This window comes from Archocentrus centrarchus, chromosome 17 (genome assembly GCF_007364275.1).
Source record: "Archocentrus centrarchus isolate MPI-CPG fArcCen1 chromosome 17, fArcCen1, whole genome shotgun sequence".
In the NCBI taxonomy this organism is placed as follows: Eukaryota; Metazoa; Chordata; class Actinopteri; order Cichliformes; family Cichlidae; genus Archocentrus; species Archocentrus centrarchus.
In genome coordinates this window covers 26,460,172-26,474,520 of record NC_044362.1, presented here as the reverse complement: position 1 = coordinate 26,474,520, position 14,349 = coordinate 26,460,172, and the positions used below count along the sequence as shown (strand labels likewise).

The window sequence follows — 14,349 nt, the reverse complement described above, 5'->3', positions numbered from 1 at the left end:
CATAGGTCGAGGAGGAGGAGTGGCAGCAATCTTCCACTCCAACTTATTCAGACCTTACAATATAAAGCACCTTGAGCTGACAGTTGTGATTTGGTGCTAAATAAATAAAATTGAATTGAATCATCAGGCAGCTGTCAAGTAGCAAGAGGCAATTTTGATGTGAATGATTGTGGCAATTTTGGCCTGCCTCAGTCACATTGAGTGATTGGCTTTTATCACCCAATGTACAGATTCTGAGGAAAAGTGGACATATGAGTGGTCTGAGGGTCAATTTGTCTTGAATTCCTCACTGCAGGCAAGCATCAAGAAAAACTGGCAGTTTGATAGGTTGTCAAATAGCCAGTGCTTATAATATCTCCCTACTCTTCCTGCTGTTCCACAGCTGTGTCCATGCTGTGTAACATGATATGATGAAACACAGGGGTTAAGCAAGCAGATTTTCTAGTCAGTCATATTTATAAATCCCATGGTCACAAAATGTACTCAGAGGGCTTTATATAGAGTGTACAACCCAAACCTTTTCATCACACAGCTTCAAAATAGTACTTCCAGTGCACTGGGGTACATTAGTAAAAGTGTAGTCTGGGTATTAAGCACTGCATCCACACCTAAACCCAAACAAGAGTGCAGTTATGGGTTAAAGTGGGATTCGATAGGTGGAGGATCTGGGCTAAAACTGGTTATAGGGACTTAACGTGGGGAAAAGACTCATTACTCACAATAATTTCTGTTGTGAGATCCAGTAATTTTTCTTGGTGTAAAGGTGATGATCATCTGACATGTGCTGCTGTTTCTGCTCTGAGGTTTACTGCTCTTTGTGGAATTACACAACTGAATTCAACAAGATGTAACCCAGTATTTCCCGGGATATCTTGGCTGATTTCCATCCCCTACACTGACAGTATACTGTATACTGATTTTTTTTTTAAATGATGGCATTACATATAAGTTTTAAATTTCCAGTTCATCAAATGTCACTGAGCAGTCCTTACCTTCAAATATAACCTCTTTTCTTCCTCTCCTGTCCTGTCTTTCTTACATTTTTTTCCATCTCTGAGTGAAGATAGCTCTCTTTCTAGGAAATACAACAGCTGTACATTTAGCTAGCAGACACATTGTGTGACAAACTTCACACAAACAGTTTGTGTGTTTATGGATATTTGTTCAGCTGTTAGAAATCTTGCATTTTAAAGTACCTGCCACAACACATCATTCCTTTTATGGTCGTTCTATACCGCTAGATGCTGAAGTACCGCGACCACAAATTACAGACATCTGCTCACATTAATCCCTGAGTAAAGTGCTATAAATGATGCATAAATTATATGGTTTGGGCTCTTTCATTTCTTTTTATCCTGTAAGCCCCGGTGATGGAAACATCAGTAGGATTGTCTTTATGTTTTTTTGTTTCCTCCATTTGGGCACAAATTGGTTTGATGTCTGAAAGCATGCAGTGATGGGAAATAAAAACTTACCTCAAATGTGTTAAACCTGAAGTAACGAGCCTGTTTTGAAAATATAAGAAGTAAAAAGTTCAGATATTTGTGTAACAATATAGGGAGTAGAAGTAAAAAACATTGTCAGAAAAATAAATACTCTAGTAAAGATACCTAAAAAATCTACTTAAGTACAGTATCCAATTATTTATACTTTGTTACTTCCCATCTCTGTGTCCTTTTTAAATGATTCATTTGAATTTCTTAACCTTAACTTTTATAACTACTTTTAATATTTAGTGAACCTTTCCCGCAATTTGTCCCAAATTAATGAATCAGACAGTATGCATAGTCACCTTATGAATTTAGTGCATCACCCTTCCAGATGAGGTGATTCAGGACCAAAGGGTCCTGCTCTTATCCTAGTCGCATTATACCTGCGAGACTGTCAGCTCTGATTGAGTGTTCATTTTATCCATTTTTGTCATCAGCTATTCAGGTCTTAATGTTCCTGCCTGTTTCTGCCTTGATCAGACTGTTAAATCATAAGAAAGAAGCACTTTATATTGGTAGCACTTGAGTAATTAGTAAGTAATGTGTACCAGAGCGATCCAGATGGCTGAAGACCATAGTGATGAAAATTAAAATCTGCACTAATGACACTGGGGATTTTTTAATTTTAGTTTATTATTTTTTAATGGCCTGAAACTGTCTGCATTCACTTAAACAGAAAAAGTTTTTTTAGCCAGTTTTGGAGCCGAGTTTGTCATGAGTCACTTCCTCTGTCATCATGGCTCACTGAGAGAATTCTCCTCAAGGCTAACACCATGTGATTGCCCTCAGGAGACACTCAGCCCAGTCGTTTTCAAATGCACAATTTATCTCTTCTTTATTGTCTTGGTCTCTAAAAGCTGGTTTACGGTCTGTCTGAGCTACATTGTTTCAAATTAGACGTGTTTATGCCTAATCTGAGCAGCCAATAAAGCATCATGGGTGCAGGTATTAACCCATGCTTAAAATAGAGAAAAACTGTCCACACTTGCAGACAGCCTCTCTAGAATGAAATACTCATGCTGTAGCACATGAAGAGGGCCAGTAATAGTTGTATAAGAAATGACAAAAGGGAAAGCACAATCCTTGAGACCTCTCTCTCCCCCTCACAGTAACCTCAATCATGGCACAAAGGTGGAGTTAACATCAGGTTGTCAGGATGTTACAGAACAATCAAACACAGACACCCCCAATAAGACATCGGAAAGATGTCAAGGTAGCCGTGTTTTCCAAAATCACCACCATCTGACAAGAAGTTCACACAAAGCCAGAGGAAGTTTTTTTTCTGTGTTCTTTTGCAAAATTCTGTAGACATGACTGACAGTAAATGGACAACCTGTGTTTTTGGTCTTGTGCACAAACCCATGGGCCATTAAGGAGTTGTTTTTGAGTGTGATGTTTGCCCTTCACAGAGCTCTCACCTCAGCTTCACCCAAAAACCTTTGGGGTGAACTACCAGGCAAACTTTGGCAGCCAGTATCTCACCAGTACTCCTGTGGCTGATTGGAAGCAACTTTCTACAGCCAGGGTCCAAAACCTGAAATCAGAAGTGTGGATGATTGCAGTTTTTTCTTTAATACTATTTATAGTTCCAAAATCCATCTCAACAGAAACACACAGCGGGAGGTCCCTGCCTGAGCCACGTAACTGTGGGAATTCACTATCAACTTTAAAATTTCTTTTTAAAATTCTCAGCTTTTTGTGTTGTTTCTTTCTAAATAGTTTGTATATGTGGAAAGCATGTAGAGAGACAAATACAGCATTTGAAACATTATTCTGAGAAATATGAACATCCACAAAAACTAAAATCCTTTATCTCTTTGTTTCTCCAGGTTGAAGAAGAGGAAGAAATTGGATATGCCGAAGGAAACACAGAAAGTGAGTTGAGGAAATAACTGTTTTTTGATTGTCAGTTTAAAAAGGAGCTCTACTTACTTTTCCTTCGTAACAAAGAACATGCCACCATAGCTCCTTTTGCCTTCTTTCATAAATCCAGCAGTCGACTGTGTCCAGCATTTCATCGCAAAATGTTTCATCTCAGTAAAATGCCAAGTGTCATGAAACCATTTTTCACCAGAATGAACCTTTCCCTGCAGCCCTGTGTGTGTGTGTGTGTGTGTGTGTGCGTGTGTGCGTGTGCGTCAGCACTGCTCTACATCAACAGTATTGATTGTGTAATGTGAGGGGAGGCTCGTCTGTTGATTCGCTGTCACCACTTAGACCTGATGTTTATCTCATCATCCAGCAGCACAAATAATTGGTATTATTATGTTACTGGTATGATCAATGCTACCAGCCCAACCCCTGGGGGGGGTGGGAGCAAGCCAGTGTACTGATAGTGCCAGTCCCAAGCTCGAATAAACTGGAAGGGTTGCGTCAGGAAGGGCATCTGGTGTAAAATCTTTGCCAAATCAAACATGCAGCTCATCAAGAATGTGATTTCCATTCTTGATGAGCCGCATGTTTGTGGAAACTGTGCTACTGTTGGCTGAAGACAAAGGCAGTGGAAGTTGGGAAAGCATATTCAGAGGCAGCAAGAGAGAAGGAAAAGCCTGAATGCAGAGGTGAAAGTAGGAACTTTAAATGTAGGGAGTAATGTAGTGAAGGAGGGCATGCAGAGAGTTGAGGAGGATACTAGAGACAGGGTGAGATGGAGGCAGATGAGCCCCCATGAAGGGAGCAGCTGAAAGAAGGAGAAAAAGATTGATGCCATCATTTGGATTAAACAGTAAATGTTAGCATTTTTTCAATGATTTAGTTAGGACAGTTATAGCTGTTAGTGAGCTATGCCTCCACGAAGCATGAAATTAAAGCTTAATAAGTGTAATAATTCAGAATGATGTAATTGCAATTGCCAAAATCACACGGTTGGATAAACTGTGAAAACGTTATTCAGAGCCACTGCCTATTTCAAATGTCTGGGCACACCTGTATTTACTGTGTGATGAAGTTAGAAGGATCCAGCTTCTGTTCCATCTAAACAAACCGCTGCTGTTTATTAAATGTTTTTTCCTGGGAAAACTGAGCAGGAAAAAAAGTCAAACAGACAGAAATTTAGGAGTAAACATTTATTGCTTTAACTCTTTGTATAACTATCAGGAGCTGGAGATCCACTCCAACTTAGCATTCAGGATAATGCATGCATGCATTAACAATCTGTGGAAGGTTGTAAGGCTATGGCTGCCGAACAAACACCAGCAGCCAAACACAAAGGAGGGAAACAAATCAACTACGTGCAAAGAGTCATTCCCAGAGTGCACATCCTCGATTCCTCCCCCCACATCTTAGTCCTTCCCATTAGGGATGCGGGCAGAGACAGGCAAGGAGAGAGGAGTCTCATTTTGACTGCAAATGAGACACTCGAGCTTCATAGCCTCATCAGTTAAATATGAAGTCTGACAACTGCATCATGAAATGTTTTGTTATAACTGCCCCTTTATTGCATAATCTCAGGTGTAACAGTGCTCAGAATGTGTTTTATATTTATGGACATTTTTAATTAAATTTGCAACATTCAAGAGTGCTTGCTTTTTTTGTCTGTATTCATTTTCTTAAGTTTTGGTACGCTGAGCTCTCTTGCCCACTGTAAAAAAGATCTTTAGCTTTAGTCATATTGATCAAAGTCAGGTTAAGAGGACAGGAAATATGCTCACATGATCTCACATGTTAAACTGTGATTTTCTTCCCACTGACAGGTTATTGTACAGAACAGAAGAAACCAAAGGTCATCTTCATGATGGGTAAGAGCTGACAACATGGGCACACATGATGATAGCAACCAGCTACTGACTGTTCCACTCTTCTCTTTCTCACACACACACACACACAGACGCACACTGATACACCCACTGAAGTGAAGTCAGACTGCAGCTCAGATCAAAAGATTCAGGAGAATTTCTGGGGAGGTAGTGACAGAAGTCTTCATCTTACTTGTGTCTGTCAGTAGAAAACAAACCATGTAGACTGATGCATGTCTGCAGCAATGTCACAACAGTTTGACAGTTAGCAATTTATTAGGTACGTTTAGCCTAAATAAATCCTCCTTTCAGAGACGTTATAATGATGGAAAGCATGAAGTCGATTCTGTGCAGGTGCTACTTCATCGTGTAAAGCTCTTTTCCAGCAGCATGCCTGGTAGGGTTAACTGATTTGCATATAATTGCACTCTTGTCAGTTTGGGGCCATTTTCTGATCTCAGATCATCTTGTCATGGATGAGCAGGTGAGAAGATGCAGACACAGAACTCACAGGCAGGTTTAAATGAAAAGCAGGCCTTTACTGGCTCGTACAAAAATGACATGAAATACAAATGCCAAAAGGAGAAAAAGGGACACAGGAAGCATGAGGAGGGAGATGCTGACACACTGGAAACAAACAGGAAAAGAAAAGCAAAAGACAAGATTACATATGATTGGAGAATGAGACACGGCTGGGCTACAAATCACAGCAGGAGCATTTCGGAAGCGGACTGAATGGGGAAAACCGGCCAAATTATCTTTAATATTCAGTGCAACTTAACATGACTTAAAAAAAACAGAAGTACCTGCACTATTTTAGCGATGCATAGTGGAGAGCTGCTTCTGTGATACATTTTAGAATTGCAGTCATTGTCTTAATTGGGTGTTACCAAACATGATGCAGCCATGCCCACTGTGATCTCAGGGCTGGCCCTGTGATGGACTAGATGGGTAGTCCTATAGTACAGTTCTAGTAGTTCAGATTCAGCAGTAATTTTGCCACTAAATAGCCATTATTTAAATAATTAAGCAAAAATGGTCAGTATTAATGGTTTAAGCTTCTCAAATGTAGGGATTTTTTTCTGGTTTATAATCACTATAAGCCAAGAATTTTCTGTGTTAAAAACAAGATATCTGAGAACAAGCAAAGAAACATTTAAACACTGAACTGAATAGGTGATTGATGCGATTAGGTATTTTTATAATCAATTAACTGTTTCAGACAATGCCCAATCAAACAAAAACTGATCAATCTAGTGCACAAATATATATAAGTAATATTTCTCACAAAATAGAAATATGAAATACTGCTGTTTCCCATTTGTACTCAGTGTTGTTCAGCCTCTAGAGGAAGAGGTTTTTCTTTTTTTTATTTTGTGATCAATTAGTGTGCCGTGACAGTACGGTGAGGCACTGTGGCTCGGTCTGCTAATTGAAGACACAACAAAGAGGTTCAGGTTAATGAGAGATCTGGTACATACAGACCCTCCATTAAACACCATCGACCTTGCTACCATGGAAAAACACTAAAGATACGGTCACCAAAAGGTTATTTAATCAGTACTGAGTGCACATGTGCATGTGTGTGTGTGCTCTGTCACACCCATACGTGAGTGTTAAAACCTCTTTTCATGGACTCTCAGAACAAATCCAGACTGATCCGAATTAACACCAGTTTGTCTGAGGATTTGAAAAACAGACGCTGAGCTAGACTGAGACCTTTTTCACAGCAGGAGCAGATAATTGGAAGAAAATGTCACCCACAAATAGAGCAACTGTCACCTAGAGTCAGATGTGTCTCCTGAACAAATTTTATACCATATAATGAGAGGATGGCCATGCAAGATAACATTCATGATTTCATTCCATTTCCAACAATCTGTGATCATGCTGTCAGTAAAATAAAATGCAAAGTGTAATTTACTGGAGCCAGAAGTTCTTTTACAGTTTGGATTTCATGTCTCATCTTCTTTGTCTCAGCTGGAAAGTGCTGAATGTGGCATCAGTTTATTCTGATGTGGGTACCTGATTTAACATCGGCAGTTATTCTCATCTTTACAGGAAAAAACAATGATTTGCAAATTATTTAAATACTGTATGTATTTAGGAAAAAAAAAAAAACATCACATTTTAAAACTTTTTTTTTTCTTTGTCAAAAAATACTGGACAAATTCTGAGAATCCAGAGCACTCTGTGAACCTCAGGCAACACCGTACTAAAGACAGAAATGATCCTATAGGAACACTGCTGCAGCTCCACTATGCACTATCTACAGTACAAACAAAAATAATCTTGTTAATAATTATGGACACCATGCCCTCAGAGCTATAGAAGAGCAGGACCATCTGCCTAGTCATGCATCTGTGAAGACTTCATTAATACTGAATGATACATACAGGTTTTGGTCTATTATATGCCAGCAGCCAGACTGTCTTTTTTTACAGTGTTTATTTCTCTTTATTGTTATTAGCACAATGCCAATTTATCTAGCAGAGCTGGAAGATACCGTGATTACAGCCGCTGGTCTCATTGGTTCCATTTCAATTCAACAACTCAGACACATGTTAAAATAAGAGGTTACATTTTACACAACAACTTCTTTTTCTGGCATGCAGCTGTTGAACAAAACCAGCACCATTCTTCTCTGATCTCGCTCAAATCTTTTACCACCCACTTTTCTGCCTGTAGTTTTCTCAGTGCGCCAAACAATTCACAAAGTCGCAAGAGCTCTCTGAACACTTATTAACACGAGCATGTCATGTGTGTAGGAAAGGTGGCTGACATGTCTTTTGTTTGTTGCCTTTATTTTTACAAAAGAACTCTGTGACTTGAAAATAAAGCAGCACAGTGTGTAAGTGAAGTCTTCAATCAATCTTTGCAGGCCGCTTTTCAGCAAAATATGAACTGAGGTGTATTTTTCCAGCCCACAGCAGTAACTGTGGGCTGGAAAAATAAAATTACTCTGCAGAGATCATAGCATCACTACAAGTGATCCCTTTCTTATATTGAATCCATTGTTACTTAGTGTCTCTAATGTTACAGTCACACTAGAGAAAAGAGTGTTTGGAGACCACCGCATGACCAAAATTGTTACAACTGTGTGCAATGAGCTTGCAGCCTGGTTGCCTTTGAAATGATTACGTCAAAGACGGGGACCAGGACCTCGACCCCCTCGCAGTCAGCTGCCAACTTCAAAGCATCTCTGATGCATCAAGATATTGATAAAACAGCAATAAGACGCAGCCAGTCTGCTGCTAGTCTGCAACCACTTTGCAATTGCAAAAGTTGTTAATTATATGCAGTCTGTTTGTGAGAATATGGCAATTAATTGTGAGAAGTTGACAAAAATCATAAATTTGTTGCCATGTATTGCAAATCTGTCAACATTCACATTCAGTACTTAAAGAGTTTGGCCAGAACCTCGTACATTTGAAACAGAAAATCCTCCACAAATAGTAACATAGTTGCGATTTAACTGGAAAATGACGGGCACTCGGAAATCTTGCATTTGTGTAGGAATATAATCAAAATACAACCAGCTGGCAGCCAGTTAAGTTGGGGTCCATATTGCAGAGATGCATCGCAGATGAGTTTTAAAGATCAGTTGTAACGTGTTGGCAATCTGTCTGCATTTACAGATTAAGCAGCAGTTATTTGCAAACCTTTGGCAATCTGACAGTGATTGTGTTACACCCCAGAAGAAATAAAAAGTGGTGTTTCCTCACTGAGAACCTTGCCACATGCCGCAGTCTCCCCTAGGTAAGCGGGTGGTGACAAAAGCAGTCTCAAGCTACAGGGCAACTTTGTAGATTGCTGATGAATCAATTCAGTCAATTTAACCCCATTTTTTTACCAAGATCATTTTACTGTTTTTAAACTTCTTACAAAAACCATCTCTCATAACTGATCTTTTCAACCACGAGTTTGTTATTTTAACTTCCCTACAAAATAAATGTCATCTTGACTGTAGCGAAGAGGTGTTTCTTTACTCGTTCAGAGTAATTTGTATTTTTGTTTGAGGTAATAGCACATGCTTTTCTGGGCTTTTCTTTATTGAACAGTTAAATGGTTTGTGTGATTCCATCTTCCAGGCACATGAGCAGCTACTCAGTGTATGGTGGGCAAGTGCTGTAAGATAAAGAGACAGAATTAACAACAAATGTTATTCATTATAATGTGGTTAAATAAAATGTGGGTAATGTATTTGTGCAGTTATGGTGAATATGCGTGCTGGTTTTAGTACAGGTAGATCTGCAGCATAGCAATTAGTCTCTTGTCTCCCCTTCGTCTTCTCCAGGGTGTTTGTGAGTCTGAACACTAAAAGGTTCTGGGAGAGACCAAAGAGGAAGTTGGGTGGGGGAGTTACTTTGGGTTTTTTGCATTATTTTGGATTTGTTATATGTTTTAGTGCATATATAGTGTTTAATCTATGCTTTTGGGTGATAGTTAATTATAAATGTAATATACAAATGGTCACATGGCATAATTGCCTCTTTTTGAAACAACCCTGGCATGTTATGAGCAAAGTGTGGCTCATCAGCAGCAGGGTATAAACGGCTGACAATTACCAAATTAGTGCCTTTTATTATTTGTTTTTTCTGCGGCTATAGGTCACCGGTGCTCCACGGAGCTGCTGTGTTAATCTTTGTAATTAAAGCTTTGATAATTAAAAATAACAGAACTTGGGCTGTACTAAATGCTGTATCTGTCTGCAATGATTGTAGCCTGGCTGCTCAATGGTCATTCTTCACAAGTGGTGTCAGAAGTGGGATCCATGCAGTAGGGGAAGAATATGATGACAATAGGAGGACAAACTTACCTTTTGCCTGTAGCTGTGGCACCTACATTGCCATACCCGGTCATTTTAGGTAATGACATTCACATTCCCATTCTTCTTGACCTTGTTCTGCAGTCAGGGTGTAGCCAACCTGATGAAGCAGTCTGCATCAGTGAACTTCAGGGCTTAGTTGAGGAACCCAGGGGGGCACTAGATCAGGAAGGTGAAGTAGAACAAGTTTTGGGTTTTTTTTTTGTTTTCTTTTAAACAGCAAACTAAATCCTTGAACCTGCAGAGAACACACGCTTACAGTACAACATGACAAGTACAAATGGAGGACTGAAGCTATGTATACACAAAGAGCTAACTAGAGAAATGGAGAGCAGGTGGGTAAACACAGGTGCAAACAACCAAGACATAACAAAGGAAGTAAAACTAAATGTAAGATGTGATGGGGGGACTTTAATTACATGTTAGACTCAAGTATGGACAGATCGACCGGGATCGATCAGGCACACAGAGCTACAATTCACAGATTTCTGAGAGATCTGAAGCTGCTGGATATATGGAGACAGAGGAACGCAGGTACTAAATCTTACTCCTGTTACTCAAGTACTTTTCAAACCCATTCTGGAATAGATTTCTTTTGAGTTTCTACAGAATTACAATTCAGAATTCATAACTGCGCTTATGATAATATTGTGATTTCAGACCATGCTCTGTGTTGTTTGGTCTATCGAGATAATAAGCTGAAAAGAGAGCCTCCGAGATGGCAGTTTCAACATAAATGGTTACAAGATGGATGAAGACTTGGTGAAATACTGAGGAAAACAAATTGATGAATTCTTTCAAATTAATACTACACAAACAATGGCATGTACAACATTGGAAGCATTTAAGGCCTCCCTTAGAAGGCATATATTTAGTTATAAGACTCAAGAAATTAGGTTACAATTAGAGAATAAAATAAAAGACCTCCAAGCTAAACTAAACAGGAACAATAATCCACAACTAGAAAAGGAATTTTTGATTTTAAGAGCAGAATATGATAAAAAAAAATGAAAATGAAAATAAAGATGACAAATTTAGAAATTACTAAAGAAGAATTAGGACAACACATAGATAGATAGTATGAATTCTGGAAAAAGAGCAGTCTCATGATAGATAGGTACAAGACATGTAAATATAAACTATTGACCCCCTATTAGATATGTTTTTACTACCACAGGGGTCACCAGTGACCCTGACCCCTGTGGTAGTAAAAGGGTTAAAGACGTTTTCCACTCAAATTGCCTTCCTCCTTCAATGAATGCAGGCATGATCACCCTCTTGTCAAAGTCAGGTAGATCCCCAAATAAAAGTGAGAATTTTAGATCAATTAGTTTGCTAAATTGTGATCTGAAATCAATCTTGGCATTTACAAAAGATTTCACAAAATATAATTGATCAAGATCAAAATGGATTTATTATGGGAAGGCAAGGCTTTCACAATGTGAGTAGAATATGAATATAATTCAAAACGAAGGTATAAAAAAGGTGCATCAGGTGCCTGTCATGAAACTACTGTGTAATAGTAGAAATAGGACCCCAGTGCAGGACTCGGAAGACAGGCCTGAATTTAAATGCAGTTTTATTGCTGGATCACACAGGGATAATACACTAAATATGTACAGGGCTGGACAGGAGTCAGAGATACACTAACCAGGAAACTAGGAGGAAACTTGTACACACAACACGAGGGGAGCCAAAGACATGAAGATGACAAAGAACAGGAGGAGGACACAGACTATATGGGACCCGATCTGGCAAAACAAACATTAGGCAAAACATCCCGTGAACCCGGAAATGACCCGTGATACAGCACTGATTCATATGTTATTTGCCTAAGAATTTATCCCTGCCACTTGCGACTGAATTTGCCAGATCGGGTCACATATATACATACATGAGGTAATCGGGGAGAGTGGGGGCAGCAAGGGAAGACAGGTGAACTGAATCTAACTAAGACAAAAGCACATGATACAAGGAACTGCAAAGTAAAACAGGTATTAGACAAGGAAATAGAAATGCAGACTTGACGCAACACAGGGAGGCAGTCACACTGAGGAAATATAATAACACAGTACACATGAATGAATCACAGACCAGAACTAAGACACATGAACTTGACACAGAGAGCGACGCTAATACGGGGAAGGGACTGACTCAACACAGGAGATGCAAAAGAGAAAACACAGCAACAAGACAGACACAGGGACACTCCGGGGGAAACAGAAAAGGAACAATCATAATCTAACGAGGAACCAATAACTAAAATAACTAAACTCAGAAGCACAAAGAAATAATATCATACTGAAAAGAGGAACTTGAAAATAAAACATCTTCCATCCAAAGAATAAATCATGAACCCTGGATCTCTGGGTCCAAGACCCAGGGACCATGACAGTGCAGACAATAGCAAAACTGAAACTAGGAAAACCTGGAGACTAAACTGGGAATATAATCATAAAGAATCTCCGGACGAGCTGGAGGAGGTGGCTGGGGAGAGGAAAGCCTGGGCTTCTCTGCGTAGGGTCCTGCCCTCGCGAACTGGCCCTGGATAAGCGGAACTGGATGGATGGATGGAAGAATCTAACAAGGAAATACATGAAAAGAACATAAATCTCAAAAAGAACTCAAACATACACAAAGGAATTCAAAAATAAATACAAAAGCTAGATATAGCTGGATATTACCATAACCTGTATAATCCCCATCATAATGTATTGCCATGAATAATATTAACCTATTAATTCTGTTGTATTTTCAGTAGTTTTAGATTTTCAGGAGTGCTTTCAAAACCCAAGTTGTATTGCACTTCCATCAACGGACGAAAGGTTTTCTTTCCTGTCACGTCAGATGTCATTCCAACTTTGAAAACACTGACTCAAGACTCCCTGACACAGTATGATGACTCCTCAGTTCTACATGAAAGTGTTCATAACCTCTCGCCATCCCCGTCTCCTCCTTTTATCAACCAGCTTCAATGATGATGCTGCTGCTTCAGGGCAGATACAGGTTATCTTCAAGCTTTGGTCTTATTAGAGTAAAAAGGGTTTAGATTCAGTTTCAAACCAGCTCTTCTCTGAAATCATGATGACAGCATCAGTGTGTCTTTAAAGTGAGCATATTAAGCTTTTCCTTATTTTCTGTCATATGTTACGGTGGTGGATACTCAAATGAAAAATAGACAGCATTATAATTATGATAAATATAAAAACAGCTCACAGTGTCAGTGTCTCCGTATGATGTAACTGAGAGCAGGTATAACCCATTCGCAAGGGACAGCAGATCAGAAGCTTTTAAAGGGAGGGAGCATTAAAAAGGAGAGGACCTATAAAACAGCTTGTTTCAGACAGTGGATAACCTGAGGGATCTTTCCCAAAGATCCAGTTTGGGGAAAATAAGGAGGTCTACTTTAAGGAATAAACTAGGAGGAAACAAATAGAATTATAAGTGTTGTGACTGGATTTGTAATTGTAATAACATCAATTGTAACATCTGCCAACTGGTCATAAATGGGTAAAATATGAGTATAGAAATAGATAATGTTAATTTTATACATTGGTTCAATTAGCTACACAAGCGGCTGTAAATATACAGTACTGTAACAGGCATAAAATAGGATCCTTGTATTCCAAAGAGCTATTAGCCAAAAGCATATCTCAGCCTGGTGTCATCAAAAAAAATTGAGGAAACAGGACAAGTGGAGGACAAAAGAAAAGGTGGCAGGCCTAAAACCTATCTACAGCAGATGAACAGTATCTGAAAGTTATGTTCTTAAGAAATACGTGAAAAAATCCACCAAAGACATCACAGAGGACAGAAGAGATGCATCCGGTCCTTCAGTTGATCCATCTACTGTTTGCTGAAGCCTCATCAGAAATGGTTACAATGGGGAGAAAAGGCTGAGGTATGCCAAATTACACAAGAAGTGGACTGAAAATCAGTGTCAACAAGTCTTATGAAGTGAATAATCCAAATTTGAAATTTTTGATTCAAATCATCATCAGTATGTACAGCCATCTGTAAAACATGGTGGGGGCTCTGTCTCGGTTCGGGGCTGCATTTCTCAAAGGCCATGCCCAGACCATATTAAATAGAAATGTTGCTTTCAAAAAGTAGATAGATATACATCCTTTTCTAAATGGTCGTCTCAGATCAGGCTGGGATTTTTGATTTTCTGTATGATTCATCTTTTTGTTTATATTGATGCTAAACTTGCCATCTGCCACATTCTGCATGTTGCTCAGAATTAAACACTGGCTAAGCAATACAAGGAGGCAGGATAACAGCAAATCATTAAACA

General features: G+C 39.1%; 1 protein-coding gene across 1 annotated transcript in view; it reads left to right on the top strand.

The window, feature by feature from the left end:
* The window catches only part of ak5 (adenylate kinase 5), a 117,110-nt gene that overhangs the window by 69,364 nt on the left and 33,397 nt on the right, over positions 1–14,349 (top strand). Inside the window, exons 9-10 of the mRNA XM_030751787.1 lie at positions 3,320–3,365; positions 5,183–5,227. Of these exons, the coding sequence (XP_030607647.1) occupies positions 3,320–3,365; positions 5,183–5,227 (91 nt within the window). The remainder of the gene's footprint in view (positions 1–3,319; positions 3,366–5,182; positions 5,228–14,349) is intronic.